This window comes from Erythrolamprus reginae, chromosome 1 (assembly GCF_031021105.1).
Source record: "Erythrolamprus reginae isolate rEryReg1 chromosome 1, rEryReg1.hap1, whole genome shotgun sequence".
NCBI classification, from domain to species: Eukaryota; Metazoa; Chordata; class Lepidosauria; order Squamata; family Dipsadidae; genus Erythrolamprus; species Erythrolamprus reginae.
In genome coordinates, this window is record NC_091950.1 from 327,273,683 (window position 1) to 327,298,361 (window position 24,679).

At 41.6% G+C, this 24,679-nt stretch overlaps 2 protein-coding genes across 2 annotated transcripts in view; one reads left to right on the top strand and one right to left on the bottom strand.

Moving 5' to 3' along the window:
• The window catches only part of SLC22A3 (solute carrier family 22 member 3), a 43,323-nt gene extending 40,472 nt beyond the window's left edge, over window positions 1-2,851 (top strand). Inside the window, exons 10-11 of the mRNA XM_070733805.1 lie at window positions 712-811; window positions 2,546-2,851. Of these exons, the coding sequence (XP_070589906.1) occupies window positions 712-811; window positions 2,546-2,600 (155 nt within the window). The 3' untranslated portion in view covers window positions 2,601-2,851. The remainder of the gene's footprint in view (window positions 1-711; window positions 812-2,545) is intronic.
• A 3,371-nt stretch (window positions 2,852-6,222) lies between these two features.
• PLG (plasminogen) overlaps window positions 6,223-24,679 on the bottom strand; it is a 48,029-nt gene continuing 29,572 nt past the window's right edge. Inside the window, exons 13-19 of the mRNA XM_070733806.1 lie at window positions 23,908-24,001; window positions 22,056-22,176; window positions 20,004-20,081; window positions 16,826-16,966; window positions 14,382-14,488; window positions 10,384-10,529; window positions 6,223-6,502 (exon numbers count right to left, since the gene is read on the bottom strand). Of these exons, the coding sequence (XP_070589907.1) occupies window positions 6,341-6,502; window positions 10,384-10,529; window positions 14,382-14,488; window positions 16,826-16,966; window positions 20,004-20,081; window positions 22,056-22,176; window positions 23,908-24,001 (849 nt within the window). The 3' untranslated portion in view covers window positions 6,223-6,340. The remainder of the gene's footprint in view (window positions 6,503-10,383; window positions 10,530-14,381; window positions 14,489-16,825; window positions 16,967-20,003; window positions 20,082-22,055; window positions 22,177-23,907; window positions 24,002-24,679) is intronic.

Here is a 24,679-nt window from a genome sequence, read left to right on the forward strand (position 1 = left end):
AACTGATCCTTATGTTTCAATCCAGACTAATTTATTATTCTGCACCTAAGATATTTGGGAAGATCCTCCCACAAGAACAAGAGCTGATTCTGAAATCTAATGAATCAGAAAAACTTAAAATTATAGCATTCTTGCTAAGAAGACATAATAACAAATCACATCCATACCATTGTCAGAAAATAAAATATGGCATGGTTGTACCTATGTCGTCACCAGGAGTTGAGCTCAGCTTGAGAAACCTGACTCTCTAGAATATGCTCAAGTATCACTCCCAGTAAATATGATCCTAATAAGTATATGTCAATCATAATCCATCATATCTGAGGAGCTCCAGGCTGGAAAAAAATGATTTGTGGATCACCATCTATAGGACTATGGCAGGATTCCATCTGAGGTCCACCTCTTATACGTACTTCATATTTGCTAGAACAAAGCAGTGTCAAGACATTTGGCCCAAATCTTGTTTTTTATACAATTGGATAAGTTATGCCTCAACTTTGAACCTATATTTTAAATATATAAGATGCTGCCTCAATGCAATATTTCATGATATTTTAATCAGCCCATTTAGACCTTTTCTTGCACCCTATATAACAAAACTATATAAAATGTGGCTGCATTTTTTTTCCACAGCACAAACAGTAGAATTACAAGAAAATTCCAGGACAAATGTCTAATGCCTGATATATTTTTCCCTTCACTTTTTCATAGGCATACTTTCTCTTCTCTGTGGGGTTCTGGTGCTAGTTTTACCTGAGACCAAGGGGCAGCCCTTACCAGAGACAGTAGAAGATGTGGAGAAAATGTTAAGGTACTGACTAAGCATCCTTAGAAAAGAATACAGTGGTGCCTCTACATAAGAACGTAATTTGTTCCATGACCAGGTTCTTAAGTAGAAAAGTTTGTAAGTAGAAGCAATTTTTCCCATAGGAATCAATGTAAAAGCAAATAATGTATGCAAACCCATTAGGAAAGAAATAAAAGCTTGGAGTTTGGGTGGGAGGAGGAGGAGGAAGAAGAGAAGGAGGAGGAAGAAGAGAAGGAGGAAGAAGGTGTGGTGAGGGGAATAAAAAAAAATCCAAAACTTTACAGCTTAAAAAAAAGAGGGACTCTGAGGCGGTGAGGAGGAGCACGGACCTCCCATACACCCGGCGCGAGGCTGCCTCCCATATACTGCGCCAGAGAGAGAAACCCAGGGGGAATGGCAGGAAACTGACCGGGTCTTCGTGCCGCTCTCAAATTTCCTGGGAAATTTTTCCGGGCTTGGGTTCTTAAGTAGAAAATGGTTCTTAAGAAGAGGCAAAAAAATCTTGAACACCCAGTTCTTATCTAGAAAAGTTTTTAAGTAGAGGGGTTCTTAGGTAGAGGTACTACTGTATATGTATCTTTAGATATTCTTGCATACTCTCTGGAAAATTCAGCCTTCTGAAGATAAATTCTAGACTTTTAGTTTAGTTCAATGATTTTTGAGAGACTTACCACAAATTGTACACCAAATACATATGCATCTGTGTATGTGTGTGTATTCATGCACTTTAACATCCATGTATCATATTTTTCAGATTATAAAACGCACTGGAGTATAAGATGCACCTTAGTTTTTGGGTAGGAAAATAGGGAAAAATATCCGCCTATCAGATGTTCATATTGCAAGCATCCTTAGTCTGGTCAGCTTCAGCACATTATTTTATCCCCTGGTTAGAGCTTTAAAAAAACCTTATTTGGGGGAAATAGCAATTTAAAAAACGCTGGAAAAAACTTTCTTTGGAGGGAGTATAAATGAAAAAGTCTGCAAGCTGGGAAGAGCTGGGAAGGTTATTAGTACCTCATTAGGGCTGAGGAAAAATTCTTCCAAGGGAGTAGCAATGAAAAAAAGCCTGCAAAGACATAGGGCTGGAACAAATATTCTTCGGAGCGAGTAGCAATGAAAAAGCCTGCAAGAGCTAAGAGCCGGGAAGGTCATTAGGGCCTCATTAGGGCTAGAAAAAAAAGCTTCAAGAAAGCTACATTCAGAGTACAAGATGCATCCAATTTTTCACTCTCTTAGGGGGGAAAGGGTGCATCTTATACTCTGAAAAATACAGGGTGTTTTTTTCTTTTTTAAAAAGACATTGCAAGGAACAGTTTGGACTAGAAGCCGCTTAAGAGCAGAGGAAATTCATTTTATTTCCTCTCTCCCTCTCCAGCATGAGTAAAAATGTCTTAGCACATATTTAAGTTAATTATGGCGTCTATATTTTACCTTCTTCCCAAAAAATGAAAGCAGCATTTATTTTCATCTGTTACCATTCTAATTATAACAATTAGTTCCTAATTTAGGAGAGAGTAGCATCAATGTTCATCTATTCCTTGGTACAAGAGGAAATTCATTTCTATCTTTATTTGTGAATCCAACCTAAATTGAGCCCTCTTGAGCTGCCCATTTTTAAAAAAATGCCAGTGCACCTTATGAAGTGAGATCCAGTCTCAAAAATAACTTTAAAGAAACACCATTTCTGCTAAAATCAATTGCTTATAAACTTATTTTTATTTCCTCTCTATGCAGTTTCAATGGCTTTTGTGAAAAAAAGAAGCAGCAAAATTCCAGCAAAGAAGTTTGATCTTTTGTTAATATTGCAAAGCTTCGTGAGCTACCCGGTTTTCAAACTCACAACTACTAGACACCATATTTCTGTTGGAGAAGATGAATTCAATTATGTGATAAGCCCTAAAAGAACCTTTTTATAAAATAAGCATAGAGTTTTTCTATGGGGTAAATATTTTCAAAACCTATTGTTTCCAGATAGGGAACTATTATATGCGGCTCTCATAGAAGAGTAATCACGTTCATTAAATATTTTGTTTTACTACAGGATCTTGGTTTATATATATAGATATATACAATATATGCCTGGCCTTTCTCTTTATTAATTTGCAACCCGGTTTTCCCCCGAAAGTTTATAGCTTACATGGAATCAAACAGAAGCTATTCATTTCATTCGTTGGAACAGGATCGGAATGGAATTTTTAAAACATTTTCAAAGAAACTTGTTCCTTATTTCAAAGGTACATATAAATAAAGGCATTCCTAACAGAAATGTAGGAATTAGCTCTGCTTCCTATGGATTCAGAAGAACAAGCACCTGTGTATCACCTTTATCCTCATAATAATGCTGTGGTGTGAATAAGACTACCGGTATAAATTGTTCCTTGATGCAGACTCAACAGGGACTTTCAAGTTGGCCTGGGGATTAGAAATTAACTTTCTATTAGAAACAGCTTTCCATGCTTATCCTCAGCGCATTTAGCATTACGAGCTGGTATTAAATCATAAGCAGAGATGGGCTGCTTAGGTGGAACGGTGATGTGTGCTTGCCACCAGGGCTCTGAGTGCTAGCGGAGTCCAGCGCAATTCTGCTACTGCACCTGGGCAGGTAGCAAAATCATGCACGTACATGCAGGCATTGAGATACAAATGTGATGTCTTTCCACTGGTTTAAGGACGAATGCTGTTGTTTCTCTTAAGTTCTGTCTATTCAGCAATCTATGCTTACCGCTCATTGTTAGATATTAGAGGGATAAATTAACATATTTTTCAGAGTATAAAACACACCTTTTTACTCTCCAAAAGAGGGTGAAAACCTGGGTGCGTCACTGAATGTAGCCCCACCCAGGCATCCCTAAAGAGTAATTTACCTCCCTGCAGCAATTTATCACTTTGCAGCCTGATTAGCACAAGCCACTGATTATCTGCCTCCTGACAGTCAGCTTATTGATTGAAGTTGCCGGCAAGCCCAGATGTTAAAATGAAAATGAAACTAAAAGTGCACGGAGGCAAATTGATGTACAGAGAGGCAACTGCTGAAGCTGGCTGTTTGTTTTTTGCTGCAAGGAAGTAAGTCAACAACTATAAATGCCTACAGAATGTTCAAATAATTAGACTTATTTTTAAAGACTGCTTTATTATTATTCTAGACAACTTAACAAAACGAAGAAGCTTTTTAAAATAAATGCTTGATCTGGAGAGGCCCAGCGCTATTGTATCATCTTTTAAATAGCAGAGAATTCTTCTAGAAAGCCACATCAATTTTAAAGATCTGTAAAAGTATAATCTGCAACGTCCTGTTTTTGTACTAAGTATCAGCATTACTATTAAGATAAGGCAGCTGAGTTAAACCCTGAGTTAGTCATGTTTGGAGCAGATCTATTGAAATAATTGGGGGGGAGTTGGTATGATTACATTTAAGAAAACTTTCCAGGATTAATATATTGCCATAATGTACACTTCTCCAATTCTTTGCTATTTCTATGGGTCAAGCACAGATGCATAGAAATACACAGCAAACAGTGTGTATCATCTGTGCTGTTTGATGTTTGTCAAATTGCTAGGAAGCAGAGGCCTTTTTTCCTAAGGTGCGTTTTTTTCTCCAAAAAATACGATAGATAGGAAGTGAGGTACAGGAATAAGGGTTGTGGCTTTACCATCAGTGGATGTTTTTGAGAGGCGGGACAGCTATTCTCAAGGATTTAATTGGTTTCTTGAATATTGCACTCTCTTCAGCATCACGTTCTCTGGTTGGGTCAGACAGACATCAGGCTCACCTAACAGATATGGACAGGGGTGGGGATTTATTCATTTATTCATTTATTCATTTATTCATTTATTCATTCATTCATTCATTCATTCATTCATTCATTCATTCATTTGATTTCTATGCCGCCCCTCTCCAAGGACTCGGGGAGTCTCACAACATATAATAAACAACATACAATACCTTGGATCCAATTAATTAATTAAAAATCTAAAACCCCAAAATACATAAAAAACCAATAATTCCATTCACTCAACATTCTCTCAACACATTCATTGGCCAGGGGGCAAGAAGCTAATGGTCCCAAGCCTGGTGGCATAAATAAGTCTTCAGACTCTTACGGAAGGTGAGGAGGGTGGGGGCAGTACGAATCTCCAGGGGGAGCTGATTTCAGAGGGCTGGGCCCCCCACAGAGAAGTCTCTCCCGCTAGGCCCCGCCAAACAACATTGTCAAGTTGATGGAACCTGGAGAAGGCCGACTCTGTGGGACCTGACTGGTCACTGGGATTTACTCTATACTCCTTTTTTAAAAAAAAACATCCTGCAGAAGAACTTCCTTCCTTTCATGGTTTTAGTTGCTTTAGGTAAAAGTCCCTCCTGAAGCAAAAGCCATTTCAAATTTTTCACACATACATAACTAACATTGCTTGCATTACAGCTGTGTGCCAAATATAAATCCAGATTAAATCTCCTCTCTGGTTTCTCTCTGAAGTTAGATTTGATGTTCAAAGCAGAAGAAAGTTTGCCTGTCGCTTTCTCCTCCCACACCCAACAACTGGTCAGAAATTATATGAACTGTCTTTGCCTAGAGAAAAGCAGCCGACTAAGCACTGTGTCCACAGATATAATCTTAAACTGTAAAAGAAAAAGCGAGTAAATTTTAGACTGCGATTTAAATGCTTTGGATACTTTTGAGCAAAATGAGAATGAAAGAACGTGGTTATATGGCATGTTTTAATCCTAAGGCAATGTAGAAGTTTGAGCATGTATTCCAAAGTGATCCCAGAAAATCTAGATGACCCAGACCAGGGATCTCCATACTTGACAACTTTTAGGACTTGTGGACTTCAACTCCAAGAAATTCCTCAACCACCAGAAGTCATCAGTCAAGGAATGTTGCCGATGCATATTCAGTTATAACTTGGAAAAACATTTCTTGGTGAATTTTTACTCATGGTGCTCATGAAACTGAATGAGCAATGCATATAATGCAGCATTAAAGATATAATGGCATTTGTAGAATGAGATGAAGGGTCCACCAACATAGTCATCCAACATTGCTGTATAGAAATTTTGTAGAAATCTTTCTTCACTTCGTCTTAAGAAAGAGCCTTTCTTTTTGGAACATATTGTATTATTCTGGATGATAGGTATATAGGTAGGTAGGTAGGTAGGTGACATGACATGACATGACAGACAGACAGACAGACAGACAGACAGACAGACAGACAGACAGACAGACAACCTAGATGCCATGTGTCCCAAAAGTCATGCTATAATACCAAGAAGTTTCCTCCTTTTGTGGCTATTTATCCTGCCAAAGAAAGAAAGAAAGAAAGAAAGAAAGAAAGAAAGAAAGAAAGAAAGAAACAAAGAAAGAAAGAAACAAAGAAACAAAGAAACAAAGAAACAAAGAAAGAAACAAAGTTGCTTACAGGATATTCTTAAGTTTTTATTTTACATTCATGTAAATTATGTTGTTATATTGCACTTCACTTCCACTTATTCTTCTTTCCCTTTGCTGCTTTCGGCAAGAGGTGATTGGCAGCTCAATTATCTCTCAGAGTATTTTGGATCCATGTAATAAAGTGAGACACTCGTACATAAACGCCAGGTTTCATGGGCCGGGCACAACCCAGGCCCCAGGAGGTGACTCCATGTAGCACATATTTTCCTTGATCATCACAAACCAGGGGGCCTCCGCTGTCACCCTGAAACCGAGGATTTGGAAAAAGTGAAATCAACTTGGCCCTAAGATGAGTTACACATCATTCTGACTGGATGGCTTTTATTACCTGACAATGTCTTACAAAGCAAATCGTAATAAGGATCAAACTAGACCCAAAGGGTGGATGTTATACACATAACATGAACTGGGTGGCTTCTTCGGTAAGAAGACCATTCATTTAATTTAATTAATTTAATTGGTTTACTTAATTAATTGGTTGATTTATACAGCCACCCACCTCAGCATAAGCCTCTGGGTGGCTCACAATATTAAAAACAAAAGTATATACAAAGATAAAATCAACAAAAAATAAAACAAATACTAGCCCGGAGAATCATAAAGACATCCTCAACACAGTCCAAAAACAGGCTGTGTCACACACCCACATTCAGGATATACAGGTGAAACTCGAAAAATTAGAATATCATGCAAACGTTCATTTATTTCAGTAATGTAACTTTACATTTAAGTCACCATCCCTATAAAGCTCATATGTGGATGGAATCATGGAGCGCTCCCAAATCTCCCGTTGACGGCTGCGTTGACCCTGGACTTAATGAAGCATAGTAGACGAATACCAGCAGATGACATGTCTCCCCAAATCAACAGACTGTGGAAACGTTATACTGGACCTCAAGCCTCTTGCAGTGTGTGCCTCTCCATTCTTCCTCCATACTCTGGGTCCTTGGCTTCCAAATGAGATGCAAAGGTTTCCACAGTCTGGATTTGGGAGTGCTCCATGCTTCCATCCACATACGAGCTTTATAGGGATGGTGACTTAAATTTTCCAGCAGGACTTGTCACCTGCCCACACAGCCCAAAGCACCAAAACCTGCTTCAATGACCATGGGGTTACTGTCCTTGATTGGCCAGCAAATTCGCCTGGTCTGAACCCCATAGAAAATCTATGGGGCATTGCAAAGAGAAAGATGAGATTCACAGCTATGCCACCTCTGAACTGATTTAACTGTTCATAAAATCATACATCACAATCTACTCCCTGTTAGCGACTACTTTACTTTCAACAACAACAACACAATATAATACAATATATACAAACTAAAGGTAAATCGCTTCAAACTTTACTGCAGAAAATACGATTTCAGCAATAGAGCGGTCAACGCCTGGAATTCACTACCGGACTCTGTTGTTTCTTCCCCCAATCCCAAAATCTTCAACCTTACATTATCTACAATAGACCGCTCCCCTTTTCTAAGAGGTCTGTAAGAGGCGTGCATAAGTGCACCTTTGTGTCTTTTATCTTTTCCATCTCTACTTTATACTTATATTATGTTAAACATACTACAATACAATACTATTTGTATGACAAAATAAATAAATAAATAAAATGAATAAATAAATGAGAGACACGCTCTCTACATGGGGCTACCTTTGAAGTGTTCGGAAACTTCAGATCGTGCAGAACGCAGCCGTGAGAGCCGTCGTGGGGCTTTCAAGATTCGCCCAGGTTTCTTCAACACTCCGTGGCTTGCATTGGCTGCCGATCAGTTTCCGGTCACAATTCAAAGTGTTGGTCATGACCTTTAAAGCCCTACAGGGCATTGGACCAGATTACCTCTGGAACCGCCTGCTACCGCACGAATCCCAGTGACCGATAAGGTCCCACAGAGTTGGCCTTCTCCGGGTCCTGTCGACTAAACCAGCATTTCCCAACCAGTGTGCCGCGGCACACTGGTGTGCCGCGAGACATGGCCAGGTGTGCCGCCAAGCTTCAGCTGGGTGGGGCGCTGCCGGTACTTCCGTCCTGGGGCTCCCGCTCGCAGCTGTCCCCCGCCTCCTGCTCGATGCCGCGGTTTTCGGCGCTCTCCTGCTGGGCCCCAAAGAAGGAAGGCAGGAAGAAGGAGAGCTCCATTCTTCGCACCTTTTTCCCGCCTTCCTTCTTTGGGGCCCAGCAGGAGAGCGCCGAAAACCACGGCATCGAGCAGGAGGCGGGGGACAGCTGCGAGCGGGAGCCCCAGGATGGAAGTACCGGCAGCGCCCCGCCCAGCTGGAGCTTCTCTGGCGTCGACGGCAAGTGTCCGATGGGAGTAGGGGGTTGGCCGCAGCGGCCGCAGGCAGTCGCGGGAAGATGGCGGCGGCGAGAGGGATCTCTCTCTCTCTCTCTCTCAGCTGACTGCAAGCGGGAGCCCTGACGGTGGCGGTTGGACGTGCTGCTGGACGTCGTACATGCTGGCGCTGCGGGCCTGGCATATACGGTGTCCAGCACCACGTCCAGCTGCTGCTGTCAGGGCTCCCGCTTGCAGTCAGCTGAGAGAGAGAGAGAAAGAAAGAGAGACATATAAGAGAGGCAGAGAGAGAGAGAAAGAGAGACATAGCAAGAGAGGCAGAGAAAGAGAGACAGAGCAAGAAAGAGAGACAGCAAGAGAGGCAGAGAAAGAGAGATAGAGAAAGAGAGAGAGAAAGAGAGACATAGCAAGAGAGGCAGAGAGAGAGAAAAAGAAAGAGAGACATACCAAGAGAAAAAGAGAGACTTAGCAAGAGAGGCACGGAGAGAGAGAGAAAGAGAAAGAGAGACATAGCAAGAGAGACAGAGAGAGAGAAAGAGAGAGAAAGAAAGAAAGAGAGATAGCAAGAGAGGCAAAGAGAAAGAAAGAGACATATAGCAAGACAGTGAAAGAGAGAGAGAGAGCAAGAGAGAGAGAAAAAAGCAAGAAAGAGATAGCAAGGGAGACAGAGAGAGAGAGAGCAAGGGAGAGAGAAAGACATAGAGGAAGGGAAGGAGGGAGAGAGAAAGAGAGCAAAAAAGAGAGGAAGAAAGAAAGAAAGAAAGAGGGATGGAGAGAGAGAAAGAAGGGAAGGAAGGAAAAGAGAGAAAGAGGGAGAAATAGAGCGAAAGGGAGGAAGAGAGAGGGTTTTTTTGTTCAAACTTTTCTTTAGCCCCCCCCCTTTCAGTGTTCCCCAGGATTTTGAAAATATGAATAATGTGCCGCGGCTCAAAAAAGGTTGGGAAACACTGGACTAAACAATGTCGTTTGGCGGGCCCCAGGGGAGGAGCCTTCTCTGTGGCAGCCCCGGCCCTCTGGAACCAACTCCCCCCGGAGATTAGAACTGCCCCCACCCTCCCTGTCTTTCGTAAACTACTCAAGACTCACTTATGCCGCCAGGCATGGGGGAGTTGAGATATTCCTTCCCCCTAGGCCATTACAAGTTATGCATGGTATGTTTGTGTGTATGTTTGGTTTTATAAGGATTTTAGTTGTTTTATTAATTGGATTGTTACATGCTGGTTTTTTATCATTGTTGTTAGCCGCCCCGAGTCTACGGAGAGGGGCGGCATACAAATCCAATAAATAAAAAAATAAATAAAATGCAGAAGAGCTAAAGGCCGCTATTGAAGCATCCTGGTCTTCCATAACACCTCAGCAGTGCCATAGACTAATAGTGTCCATGCCACGCCACATTGAGGCAGTAATTGTTATAAAAGGGGCCCAAACAAAGTACTGAGTACACGTGCATGCTTATACTTTTCAGAAGTCTGATATTGTTCTATAGAGAATCCTTTTTTTATTGATCACATGTAATATTCTAATTTTCTGACACTGGGGATTTGGGGTTTTCATGAGCTGTACCCCATAATCATCACAATTATGACAAATCACTATCTTGCCTTGCATGTTATGAATATCTCTCATATATTAAGTTTCACCTTTTAAGTTACATTACTGAAATACATGATTGTTTGCACGCTATTCTAATTTTTCGAGTTTCACCTGTAAAATGAATATTTTCTTCACTTGCTGTAATAATTAGAAGGAAAAATCTTCTCAAGGTAGCATTTTTACTGGGGGAGGGGGGATGAAACATCATTGGGTATATTGACAAAGCCAGCATGACATGTCTTACCTGACAGCTATCAGATATGCCATCAATATTACCAGCGCATAGTTCGTGGTTACCAACTCTGTTATTTAGAAACTCAGGCCGGTTACACACTTTATTCTCAATGACAGGGAAGCCAGTCTCTTTAAGAAAGCCTTCTCCACCAGTTCCTTTGAAAAAGCAGAGGGGAGAGAGGAAACAAATAAAAAGAAAACCCATACAGGATAATGCAGAAAAGAAGCAACAAAGATGATTGGGAGGTTGAAGGCTAAAATATACACTACTCAAAAAAATAACACAATATAACTCCAAATAAACCAAACGTCTGTGAAATCAAACTGTCCACCTAGGAAGCAACATTGATTGACAATCAAATTCACATGCTGTTGTGCACATTCAACTTTGTACAGAACAAGGTATTCAATGAGAATACAGTGGTACCTCATCTTATGAATGCCTCTTCTAATGAACTTTTCAAGATACGAACCCGGTGTTTAAGATTTTTTTGCCTCTTCCGAACTATTTTCACCTTACGAACCCAAGCAGCTGCTGCTGGGATGAAGGGGTTTCTCCCCCCCCTTTTTTGAAGAAAGAAAAGGGAGGGGCAGCTTGGAGGAGTAAAGATTTTGCATGCTTGCAAAGGCACTGAAACAGTGTCTTTTTAAGAAAGAAAAGGGAGGGGCAGCTTGGAGGAGTAAAGATTTTGCATGCTTGCAAAGGCACTGAAACGGTGTCTTTTTAAGAAAGAAAAGGGAGGGGCAGCTTGGCAGAGTAAAGATTTTGCTTGCTTGCAAAGGCACTGAAACGGTGTCTTTTTAAGAAAGAATAGGGAGGGGCGCCCCCCTTGCCTTTCTTCCTTCCCACTCACCCTTTAGCCTAGCCTTGCTTCTTCCACCCGCCCCCTTTAGCTGCTCCTCCCTGCCCTCTGTTCACCTCCCTTCTAAAGTTTGGGATTTTCCTGAAGGATTTGCACGCATTATTTGCTTTTACATTGATTCCTATGGGAAACATTGTTTCATCTTACGAACTTTTCACCTTACGAACCTCCTCCTGGAACCAATTAAGTTCGTATGACGAGGTACCACTGTATTTCATTCATTCAGATATAGGATGTGTTATTTGAGTGTTCCCTTTATTTTTTTGAGCACCATATAAAGAACAGTTGCTTGGAACTGGGCATTTCTACTTTAAAGAAGGACTAGGAGGGAACATAATCTCAGGGGTTGCCACAAAGAAGAGGGAGTCAAGATATTCTCCAAAACACCTGAGGGCAGAACAAGAAGAAGCAATGAATAGGGGCTAATCAAGGAGAAAAGCAACCTAGAACTAAGGAGGAATTTCCTGACAGAATAATTAATCAGTGGAACAATTTGCCTCCAGAAGTTGTGAAAACTCCAACACTGGGAAATGTTAAGAAGCATTTGGACAACTATTTGTCTGAAATGGTACAGGTTTTCCTAACCGAGCAGTGGGATAGACTAGAACAGTGTTTCCCAACCGGTGTGCCGCGGCACACTGGTGTGCCGCGAGACATGGTCAGGTGTGCCGCGAAGAAATAAGCTCAGCTTCTGGTCTCGCAACTTTTTGCGAAGAGAAAAAAGTTATGAGACCGGAAGCTGAGCTTGCTTCTTTGCGCCTTCCAAGTTTTCCAGCAGCTGCGGCGCCCCGCCCGGCTGGAGCTTCCCTGTCAGCAGGTGAGCTTTGGGGCTTGGTGGGAGGGCAGCGGCAGCGGGAGGGCGGCGCGCAGTGGGAGGGTGATGGCAGCGGCAGCGGCAGTGGCAGCGGCAGCGGGCAGGAGCCATGCCGTGGGGCGGTGGCAGGGTGGTCCCTCTCTCTCTCCCCCTCTCTTGCTTTCTCTTTCTCTCTCCCCTCTCTCCCTCTCTCTTTCTCCCAGTAGCCATGGGGCGACGTCAGGGAGATCAGCTGTGAGGCGGAGCTCCGGAACAGAGGAACAGAGGCACCGACGACAGCGGCTGGAAATGCTGGAATTGCGTGGCTGGCACTTGACTGATGGCTCGACCAGGATGGAGGCTCAAGCCCCATGTCCATGCCCAGCGCAACGCCAGAAATGTACGGCGTCTAGCCACTGCTGTCTGTGCCTCCGTTCTGGAGCTCTGCTTCACAGCTGATCACCCTGCCGTCGCCCCATGGCTACTGGGAGAAAGAGAGAGGGAGAGAGGGGGGAGAGAAAGATAAAGCAAGTGAGGGAGAGAGAGGAAGAGAGAGGAAGAGAGGGGGGAGAGAAAGAGAGAGAAAGATATAGCAAGAGAGGGAGAGAGAGAAAGAGAGGGAGAGAGGGGGGAGAGAAAGAGAGAGAAAGAGATAGCAAGAGAGGTAGAGAGAGAAAGAGAGAGGAAGAGAGGGGGGATAGAAAGAGAGAGAAAGAGATAGCAAGAGAGGGAGAGAGAGAAGGAGAGAGGGAGAGAGGGGGGAGAGAAAGAGATAGCAAAAGAGGGAGAGAGAGAGAGGGAGAGAGGGGGGAGAGAGAAAGAGATAGCAAGAGAGGGAGAGAGAGAAAGAGAGAGGGAGAGAGGGGGGAGAGAAAGAAGGAGAGAGAGGGGGTAGAGAAAGAGAGAAAGCAAAAGAGAGAGAGAGAAAGAGAGATAGCAAGAGAGAGGGAGAGAGAGGTGGAGAGAAAGAGAGAAAGCAAAAGAGAGAGAGAGAAAGAGAGATAGCAAGAGAGAGAAAGAGAGAGGGAGAGAGAGGGGGAAGAGAGAAAGAGAGAAAGACAGCAAGAGAGAGAAAGCAAGAGAGAGAGAGAAAGAGGGGGGAAGGAGGGTGAGGGAAAGACAGAGAGAGGGAAGGAGGGAGAGAGAAGGAGGGCAAAAAAGAGAGGAAGGAAGGGAGAAACAAAGAGAGATGGAGAGAGAGGGGAAAGAAAGAGGAGGGAAGGGAGAGAGAGAGAGAAAGAGGGAGAGAGAAAAATAGAGCGAAAGGGAGGAAGAGAGATATTTTTTGTCCAAACTTTTTTTTACACACACACCCCCACCCCCCACCCCCGCTCAATGTTCCCCAGGATTTTGTAAATGTGAATAATGTGCCGCGGCTCAAAAAAGGTTGGGAAACACTGGACTTGAAGACCTCCAAGGTTCCTTTTAACTTTGTTATCCCATATGTTTCCTAATCTGGGATCAATACATTCTTCTAACTTTTTTAAAAAATGAAAATGTTACTTAAAGCTTCAGGATGCAAGCATAATTTGTCTGTGGTATAAAATGAATCCAGTAATATTCTAATATGCTCAAGGAAATATCATCATCACCAAGTATGGAAAAAGAACTCCCTTTTAATCACCCTGTTAAACCCTAAAAATTCCATATGACTGCTTCCTTACAGGGCAGAAACTAGGAGAGTGTAACCTTTTGCTGCCATCTGGTGGTCATTTGGATCTTGCAGCCCAAATCTAGTTTAGATTTGAACTGCAAATGGACTCACAATCACAATCATATTTACCATTTAACAATCACAAGTGGGAAAACCATCACTGTGGTTACTATCTTACTTTAGATTTTGTTTGCTTTACAGACTTGTGAAGGTCATAAATATGAGGAGTTGTCACTAAACGACTTTAATCTTTTAATCTTAACCAAGCATCTTGCAAAATATTTTCCTATCTAAATGATATGGCCATCCCTGTTAAAAACAGAAATGTGTCTAATTTGTGTGGAGTTGTATGGTCTCTAATACAAGTACTGTACAACTCCTTTCCTTGTTGAATTAAAACTGATCTCTGCTTTAGCCATCACTGTGATGGAATTTATACGTACCAGAACTATCCAGAAGTTTGAAATATCCTATTGTAAAGTACTATACCCCATGAATAAAGATATTTTTTCAAATTTCCCTTAGTGACTAAATTGTGTCCAAATAATAAATATGAAAGCCTTCCTTCCTTCCTCCTTCCTTCCTTCCCTTCCTCTTTTCCCCCTCCCTCCCTTCCTCCCTCCCTCCCTCCCTTCCACCCTCCGTCTCTCCCTTCCTGGTGGGTACTTTGAATTTTTAACCACTCTGAGGTTACTCACCTTTTGTATCACCCCATCCTGTGACATAACATTCTGTTCCACCTGCTACAACAGTGTTGGCTGAAGGCAAGCAGATGGGAATGACTTCATTGGTGATCTTTACTGGGCTGGAAGAAAAACGATATTGCAGTTCTTTTTATTCTAGTCACTCTATTATATTACACTGGGTGTGTCTCCTGCCTTTATAAATTTTTTTTGCAAATAACTTATTAGAGTTTGTTGCATAAAAATCAAAACTAGAAGCACACATAGATGACTGATAAAATAAAGTAAGTAAAGTAAAAGTAAGTCACCTGGTAGAAGAACTCTGTGTTTTTACCTTTAGAGTACAGCAAGTACAAAAGAATACCATTCACTGAAAGATTTTGCCCTTATGGCTCAGGAGAGGTGGAGACTGAGGGACACATGCTCCTGAGATGCTCCTTTTATACAGACATTAGGAAAAAAACATATTTTGCCACTAATTGCAAGGTATCCTGGCCACTCAGACACTACCTATCTCCAGTGGCTGCTTAAAGATGAACATGCCATAATTACAGCACAGGTGGCCAGATTCTACGCAGCAGCAGTGGGAATTTGTCACAAATGTGTGCCTTTATCATAGCGAGATATGTACATCTTTCGTATATTTACAATGGGTCAATTTTGGTTGGTCAGCCAAAAGTCATGAATTTTGTAAGTCATTTGTCTTCACATGTCCAAGAACTTCAACACCTAGTATGTCTTTGTTGACTTGGGTGACAACCAACTTTGGATGGGCAACGAACTGCTGTAAGTCAAGGACCCAAGAATCTGCTACTAGGATCAAAGAGATACTAAAATGTCTAGATTCTAAGAATCTGAAATGGTTCTTGGATATTCTGTTTTTTGGGTTTTTTTAAATTATTATTATTATTATTATTATTATTATTATTATTATTATTATTATTATTATTACATCAATACTACACAGCAAATGAGATCACTATGCTGGATTTCGTATTTCATCACCAGTCGGGCGCTTCCCAACCACCTAAGACTGCGTGATGTAGCAGCGAATTATGTTTGCCGATCCCAGTAAAGCAGCCTTTTGGAATTGACAGATGGAGATTTTGTCAATTCCGATGGTTTTCAAATGTCCGCTGAGATCCTTTGGCACTGCGCCCAGTGTGCCAAATACCACTGGGACCACTTTCACTGGCTTATGCCAGAGTCGTTGCAGCTCGATTTTTAGATCTTCGTATTTCACTAATTTCTCTATCTGCTTCTCCTCAATTCTGCTGTCCCCTGGGATTGCGATGTCGATGATCCATATTTTCTTTTTCTCCACAATCAGGATGTCTGGTGTGTTATACTTCAGAATTCGGTCAGTCTGAAGTCAGAAGTCCCACAATAGTTTTGCTTGCTCATTTTCGACCACTTTTTCGGGCTTATGATCCCACCAGTTCTTTGCCTTTGGGAAATGGTAGTTCTGGCACAAGTTCCAGTGGATCATCTGTGCCACAGCATCATGTCTATGCTTGTAGTCAGTCTGTGCAATCTTTTTGCAGCAGCTGAGTATGTGATCGATTGTTTCATCTGTTTCTTTACAGAGTTTGCACTTTGGATCGTCTGTTGATTTTTCAATTCTGGCTTTGACAGCATTTGTTGGCCTGTTCTTGTGCCGCCAGTATTAGTCCTTCTGTCTCCTTTTTGAGTGTTCTACTTGTAAGCCATGACCAGGTCTTTTCTTTATCCACTTTGCCTTCAATCTTCTCCAAGAACTGGCCATGCAATGCTTTGTTCTGCCAACTGTCCATACCACATTGAGTTACAGTTTTTCTGTACTGGTACTTAGTTTGCTTCAGCTTGAGAAGCTTCCTATTGTTGACCTCCATCAACACTGACTCTTTGCTCTCCTTCACATAGTCAGCTAATGCATGCTGCTTCTTATTATTATTATTATTATTATTATTATTATTATTATTATTTTGATAGTCTTTGACTGTAATAAAGGTCTATTTATTTATTTACCTTTAGTGGACCTAAACTCAGGTATGGTGCAATGTCTATTAGATTTGTATGCCACCCCTCTCCGAAGACACAGGGTGGCTCACAACAACAATGTTGCTATAGATTGCTTCCTATACATTTACTGCTAAAGCCAAATTTGAACTCAAAGTTTTACCTTCTAAATAATACACAAACCAATCTGTATCAACCTTTTTTTTAAAAAGAACTATATTCTTCCATTCCAGAAACTTATCACAGTTGCAATGATTTTGTCCATAACAACAATGCAACTATCTAAAAACAGAAGCATTAATATATTTGGACACTACTTCAAATGAGCATTGTACCATAATGAAATTGGATCAATTCAAATGTCATTTTAGAAATTTTACTATATTCAAAGCAAGGAGTTTTGGAATGGGTGGTGGTGGTAAAGAGAGTATTAAAGATAAATATTGTCACCCAAAGGATACCTGCTTAATTTCAACAAAGCAATGTCTGTCCGATGTGGTTCTTTGAATATTTTCTGAACGTAGCGATGTTGTGCAGATGGTTCTGTACCTTGCTCTGTGTGCAGGCCAAGCGACACTTTGTAATAACTAGCCTGTGGTGACCTACAAAAGACAAATTTTCCAGGTGAGAATATCTTCATAGATTCACAACTTAGATAGATAAGAAGAGGGCAATTCAGTGAGAATTTCTGAAGATTGGAAACCATAGGTGGATTTATCTCAGGGGTTGCCACAAAGAAGAAGGAGTCAACCTATTCTCCAAAGCACCTGAGGGTAGAATAAGATGCAATGGATGGAAACTGAACAAGGAGATAAATTTCTCTAGAACTAAGGAAAAATTTCCTGACAGTCAGAACAGTTGATCAGTGGAACAACTTGCCTCCAGACGTTGTGAATGCCCCAACACTGGAAGTTTTAAAGCAGATGTTGGATAACCATCTGTCTGAAGTAGGGTTTCCTGCCTAAGCAGGGGGTTGGACTATAAGACCTCCAAGGTCCCTTCCAACTCTGTTTTTATTATGCCATTATCTTATGGAAGTCTGCAGGGAGGACAAAGAGGGCCAGGGTAGCTCTAAGAATTATGAAGGTGTGTCTGTGTGTGTGTGTGTGTGTGTGTGTGTGTGCTACACTTAACAAGCTAAATGACCAGAAATCACTGTTTCAATAGGAACATTTGGGGGAATAATGGAAAACCAGAATATCAAATACCAAACATCAGATGTCAATTAATTATATTCACTTTACTAATTGGTAGTAATTGCTGTTAATCTATAATCACAGCCGCCCAGAGTCCCCTGGGAGTTGGACAGCATATTAGATAGATAGATAGATAGATAGATAGATAGATAGATAGATAGATAGATAGATAGATAGATAGATAGATAGATAGGTCTATACATCATTGGTTGGAGCTATTTGTTCTTTACAGAGAAACAAAGGAAGCAGAAAACACCAAGCCAGACCACTATTCCATACTATACAGCTCACTATTACCACTGTGCCACTTAACACAGGCTTTTCAAGACTTTAGAATGCAGGTCCTGCAAACAGATTACAAACTTCTGTTCTCAGAATTGTGTTGAAGGATGGGATCAGTGGTGGGCTCCTATGGGTATGATCAGATACACAGTACCGGTAGCAAACTTTTGATTTTTTTTCCTTTTTTTGCCTTCTGGGCTCTGGGTATGTTTTTCCTATCGCACTAAATGAGGTTGAATGTGTATAATTTTAGAAGAGCTGTGCGTGCGTGTGTGTACACTTTATATAGTAGATAATCAGGGGTGGGCTACTGCATGGACCAGGGGGGGGGCTCCACCCCAGAGCACCCAATTTGCACTGAAAGATGTTGAAACAAAATGCATAAGTCACGCCCACTAGTGTAGTAGTGAAACTTTTGGTAGCCTATCACTGGATGGGATATACTGTAAATCACTCAGATAATCAAAAGTGAATTATGTTCTGTCTCACAAGGCAAATTAGCAGCAATTAACTTCCAGTTAAGGCTCAGACACAGGGTATTGAAATGAAATAGTCTATTGTACAATCAGGTTTGTTGAAAAACACAAATTAGAACAAAGGGATATCTTTCAGCTGCCAAAAGCCAAAATGAGTGGGAGAATTGATAAGCAAGGTTTTCAAAACAAGATTACTCACAGACTTAACACTACATTGTTCAGAACTGCAGAAAGATATGTTTGTACAAAAGGCAAAAAACTCTTAGTGTGCTCTTTTCCTTGAAGAATCAAACATTGATTTTCTGCAAAGGGAACCTCCCAATCTCTCCCCCCCCCCTTTTATACATCCTAAGATTATAGCCTGCGCACAGCTGAACTCAAGTCCTCCTTCTGAGTCTACATAACTGCTCTTGCCTCCCCTGCATCCTTCTCACTCTTGTGTCCAGAATAGGGTCCCTCACCTTCTTTTCCTCATCAGACCCAGTTGGGGGCTCTGTAGTCTCTGCAGAATATCTCCCTCTTTCTCACTGTCTGACTCCTCTGACAGCCACACAGGCTGACCATGCCCTGACAGACCCAGTTCATCTGGCTCGAAGTCTGTTATCAAAAAGGACCTGGCTGCAATCCAACCACAACAAATTAAACCCTGAGCATGGCTAATACAAAACTACCATAAATGGCATATTTCTCATAATGGCAAAATGGTAGATTTGCCATAATCTGACAAATACCTGCTAGGGCTAATATAAGAGGCCCAGGTTACCACAAAATGATCCCAAACTGATACATAAAGCTCTAAGTCTTTTCTGCTAGCTGACAATCATCTGAATTTCTGTAGCCCGGATACAATAGTCCAATGTTTCTCAAATAGTGGGGCGGGCCGAGTGATGCCGGGGGGGGCATGTGATGCCGGGGGGTGCAGAGTGATGCCGGGGGGGCATGTGACCCCGGAGAATGTGCTTTTTTTGTGGCAGGGAGTAGGGGGGGGTTGCACTGAACAAGTGCACACAGCACAGAGTAGGAGATATGCAGGTAACAAACTTTTAAGAGACACATGGAAAAATATTTAACAGGGATGAAAAGAAAGGAGGAGAGAGACGGAGATAATGAGACAAACATAAGTCTCCCGAAAGCTAAGATGAGGAAATATGATGAAGCGTATGTAGCGCTTGGCTTCACTGTGACTACAGTGGGAGTGGAGGAAAGACCGGTATGTTTACTGTGTCTAAAAATGTTGGTAGCGGACAGCATGAAGCCAAATAAATTAAAGCATCACTTAAACACATTACACTCCAATCACGCTGATAAGCCGCTTGAGTTTTTTCAACAAAAATGTGTTGAATATTGCAAACAATCGTCCTGGTGGAGAGTTGGGGGATGCATAAAATGTTTACTTCTTCCTAGGGGGGGGGCGTAACAGAAAATAATTGAGAAACACTGCAATAGTCTAATATTTTCTGCATCCTAGTGTTCTCTAGCTATGGCGTGACTACAACTCCCAGAATTCCCAGGGTGTGAATTTTGCCAGTTGACATTTCAACCCATTACAATAGTAATGTAGACTGTATAGTAATAGTAGATTGGGAAAATCTGGTCTTTTGCTCAAGGGAAGGTTTATTTTTATTTATCATATTTGGAAGTCCCCCACAAAGTGACTCTGGGCAGTGTACAAATAAAGGTTTTACCGGTCTAAACAGTGAGTTGCTGTCAGAACCCATTGTGGATGTATTAAGGTGCCTCCACAAAAATGTTGATTGCTGTAACTGTAAAAAAAGAAAAGAAAACAGAAGATTAGTTTTAGAGTAAATGTTTGTTTGTTGTATTTATATGCCGCCCAACTCTCTAGGACTCTGTGTGCCTGGAAGCAAACTTCAAGCAAATTTCATTGGAATGAATATATTCATATTGAGCCGGGGTGGCGCAGCAGGTAGAGTGCTGTACTGCAGGTCACTGAAGCTGACTGTAGGTCTGTAGGTCAGCATTTCAAATCTCATCACCGGCTCACGGTTGACTCAGCCTTCCATCCTTCCGAGGTGGGTAAAATGAGGACCTGGATTGTGGGGGCAATAGACTGGCTCTGTTTTTTAAAAAAGTGCTATGCTAACATGTTGTAAGCCGCCCTGAGTCCAAGGAGAAGGGCGGCATAAAAATTGAATGAATGAATGAATGAATGAATGAATAAATAAATAAATAAATAAATAAATTATGCGGAATAATGTATTCTGCCTACCCTTAGTAACCAGGGTATACAAGTAGTCCTTATGACCTTAGACCTATGACCATAATTGAGCGGCAAGTCATGGTGAGGATAAAACAGGTGACACCCTGATCTGATTTAACTTAATTTGACATTCCTGGCTTACCCAGGTGCAGTTATTAATTGGAGAAAGCAGAAGAACTGCTTGCTGAAGCTCTCCCCTCTGTGGGCAGAAGACAACTGCGGTGCAGAGCTAGAGAAAACAACCTGGATTCTTCGAACGTCTCTTCTCCAGCTCAGTGCTGCAATTCCTCTTCTTCCTGCCAGAGAACTTTGCTCCAAGTAGATTGAAATCAATCCATCACAAGGGTCTCCATCCTTGGCAACTTTAAGATTTGTGGACTTCAACTCCAGATTTCTTCAGCCAGTTTTGCTGGCTGAGGAACTCTGGGAGTTGAAGTCCACAACTCATAAAATTGCCAAGTTTGGAGATCCCTGATCCGTCAGCTGGAGCGTTTGTTCTCAATGAGGCTGAATGAGGAAGTCCCTTCATTACAGACCATTTTCACCTAACCCCTTTGAGAGCAAAACCTCTGCCTGACAATGAGACTCGGCCTCTCTGGCAAGAAGCAAATTTTGTTCTCAAGGAGACTGGCTAAAAAAGGTCTCTTCTGGAAGCCCAGGCAGAAATCCAAGCTTAGATTTCAAATGGATCATTTTCCAGGGATGGGCTACTGGGGGTTCGCAAAGGTTTGGGAGAACCTCTAGCTAAGATTATATGCCCATTACTGACTGCCACCTCATACATGTCATTCTGAATGGTTGCTGAAGAAATGGTTATTAAGCGAGGACAATCTGTACAGAGAAATTAGTTTTGGCAAGGAAAGGTGTGCTGCTATTTACTACTTTAGAAAAAAATAATCTGGTCAATAAGCAAGTCCACAGAAAAGTTTCAAATAAGGAAGGTACAAGCTCTGACCAATAAAAAGAATAACAAATGCACAGTAAAAATAGTAAATCAAATAGAATATGGGATCACAATCCAAACCCAGAATTTTTGGTTTTTGGGTAGATGAGAAATAAAGTGGTACCTTTACCTAAGAACGTCTCAACTTACGAACTTTTCTAGATAAGAAACGGGTGTTCAAGATTTTTTGCTTCTTCTCAAGAACCATTTTCCACTTACAAACCCGAGCCTCCGAAACTGTAACCGGAAAAGGTGGGGAGAAGCCTCCGTGGGGCCTCTCTAGGAATCTCCTGGGAGGAAACAGGGCCTCCACCCTTCATGTGGTTTCCCCAATCGCATACATTATTTGCTTCTTTAACAAACTTTTCTATTTAAGAACCTGGTCACAGAATGAATTAAGCTCGTAAGTAGAGGTACCACTGTATAACAAATAATCCTATTATTTATTTATTTATATCTCACCTTTATTATCTTTATAAATGGCTCAAGGTAGCAAGCCTTGAGCCTTCCTCCTCTTATTTTACCTACAACAATAGTATGTAACTTATTTATATCATATATTATATTTAATACCGAACACGGAGACTGATCTGCCAGGGCCAAGAATGAGGATTTGAAACACAGCCCCCAACAACTCTTCCAAAGCATAGAAGCGGTGAATACTTGGCTTTTCCACATCCATCATCAGAAACAGCTGAAATATGAATGGGAGAGATGTAAGACATGCACACTAGAGCAAAGTTTCAATAATCATTTCCTTTAATGAGAAACCCTGAGAATTGCCTTTGCCTGCAGAGGAATAGATCCAAAAGTTAAGCGTTATTAATTTTGTCAATAGCTGAGCCCTGAAATAGTTCAGTCAGAATACCTGAAGAGAATCCTATGCACCATGTGTTCGTGTATGATGGGACAAGGATGGGGAATTAGAGACGGCTGGTGTTATCAAAACAACCTGTTTAGCTCAGTATGGAAAACTCTTTGGAATTTTTTAGTGTAAACCACTGAAACACTTTGATTGTCACAGGCAGACAGGCAGACAGATGGATGGATGGTAGAGCAATATGTTGATAGATTAGACGATATATGCTAGCTCAGTGATGGTTAACCTTTTTTTCCTTCGGTGCCGAAAGTGTGTGCGTGCATGCTATTGCACCTGCGCAAGTGCTCACACCCATAATTCAATCCCTGTGGAGGGCGAAAACTGCTTCCCCCATCCCCTCGGAGGCCCTCTGGAGGCCGGAAAAATCCTATTTCCCAACTTCTGGTGGGCCCAGTAGGCTTGTGTTTCGCCCTCCCCAGGATCCAAAGGCTTCCCTGAAGCTGGTGGAGGGTAAAAATGCCCTTCCACATGCCCCTGGAGGTTCTTTGGAAGCCAAAAACACCCTCCCAGAGCCTCTATGTGAGCCAAAACTCAGCTGGCCAGGACACACATGCATTTTGGAGCTGAGCTAGGCTTGTGTGCCAGCAGATATGGCACAATGTGCCACTGTGGCACCTGTGCCATATGTTCACCATCACTGTGCTAGATAATAGATAGATAGGTGATAGAAATAGATAGGTAGGTAGGTAGTATGTATTTATGTAGACAGACAGACAGACAGACAGACAGACAGAAAGACAGAAAGAGAGAGAAATAGTTTAGTTTAGTTTAGTTTAGTTTAGTTTAGTTCAGTTCAGTTCAGTTCAGTTCAGTTCAGTTCAGTTCAGTTCAGTTCAGTTCAGTTTAGTTTAGTTTAGTTTAGTTTAATTGTAGTGTATTTCGCCCCTCTCTGAGGACTCGGGGTGGCTCACAGCATATATAAAAGACACAATATTACAATTGATCCAATTAATATACTTTTAAAAATCTTTTAAAAATTTAACCTTAAAACTTTCATTAACATTCACTCAATAAATCACACTAAATAGAGATTAAGATAGATGATACATACACATAGATAAATACCGATTGACAGAGAGAGAGAGAGAGGTGAGTAGGAGAATATTAAAATATTTTAAATGAAATTGAGAAGTCAGCAATGGAAACCAGCAGTCCAACTACTGGCTGCAGCCTTTATCTTCTTCAGCAAACTAATCACTAAGGAAAACATGTGTTTAGGGCATCAAGGCCGATGGGGGAGCAACAAGGCCAGTGTGGGAGTCCTTGGTGGTTGCCTAAAATAGGGGATTGCGCCTTTGCGACCTCTCTCTGACGGTGGATCCAGGAGAGCCCCTTGGTTTATGGAGGAGCTCCGGGAGATGGAGCCAGAAGAGATGTCTAGAGTGATGCTCGAGAACCAGTAACTCCAAAGCTGACCAAACACTATTAAGAGTCTTTATTAGGACTTACTTAGTCCAATCACACTTGGCCAATAAAATTGCTATTCTATTCTATTCTATTCTATTCTATTCTATTCCATTCCACATTTATTAACAGTGTACTTACCGCACTGTGGAACATCACAATATTCCCAGCCTTTAGTTTTATCCATTGTATAACACCAAGGACCATTTGAGTCACCATCAGGATTTCTGCAGTACTATAAAGAAATAAAGTAATATTCTGTTTCCTTGAAAATAAGACCCAATCAGAAAATAATCCCCAGCATGATTTTTAGGATGAACGTAATAGAAGCCATACCCCAGTAATGGGTTCTAAATCCTGTTGTGCACATGACATGATGATTCTGCCCATGTGCAAGTGGGTGCACAGAGCATCCCGGGAAAGGGGGCGGGGCATCCTGGGTGGGCAGACAGAGTGTCCCAGGTGGGTGGGCAGAGCTTCCCGGGCAGATGGGTAGAGCCTTCCACCGCCGCTACCAGTTCACCGCATTGGGAGCAACCCACCACTGCCATGCCCTGAAGACAGACACATTTTGGACCATATTGCCCTGAAAATAAGCCCTAACTGGAAAATAAGCCCAAATGTGTTTTTTGGAGCAAAAATTAATATAAAACCCAGTCTTATTTTCTGGGAAACACAGGTATTAATTAATACATTTAGTCTCACAGCCCAAGTAAATGTTGGGATAATAAAATAAATATAGTTATGGAAATATGAGGTGAAATAATAGCCATTTATTTATATATAGTATCAACATGATATTGACTTGCTCACAAATCATGATCTGCCATTCAGGAGTGAGCCTTTTTGGTACCTACCAGTTCTCCTGTCACAAGCACAAATCTTTACACTTCTTTTAGTAGCTTTAACCATA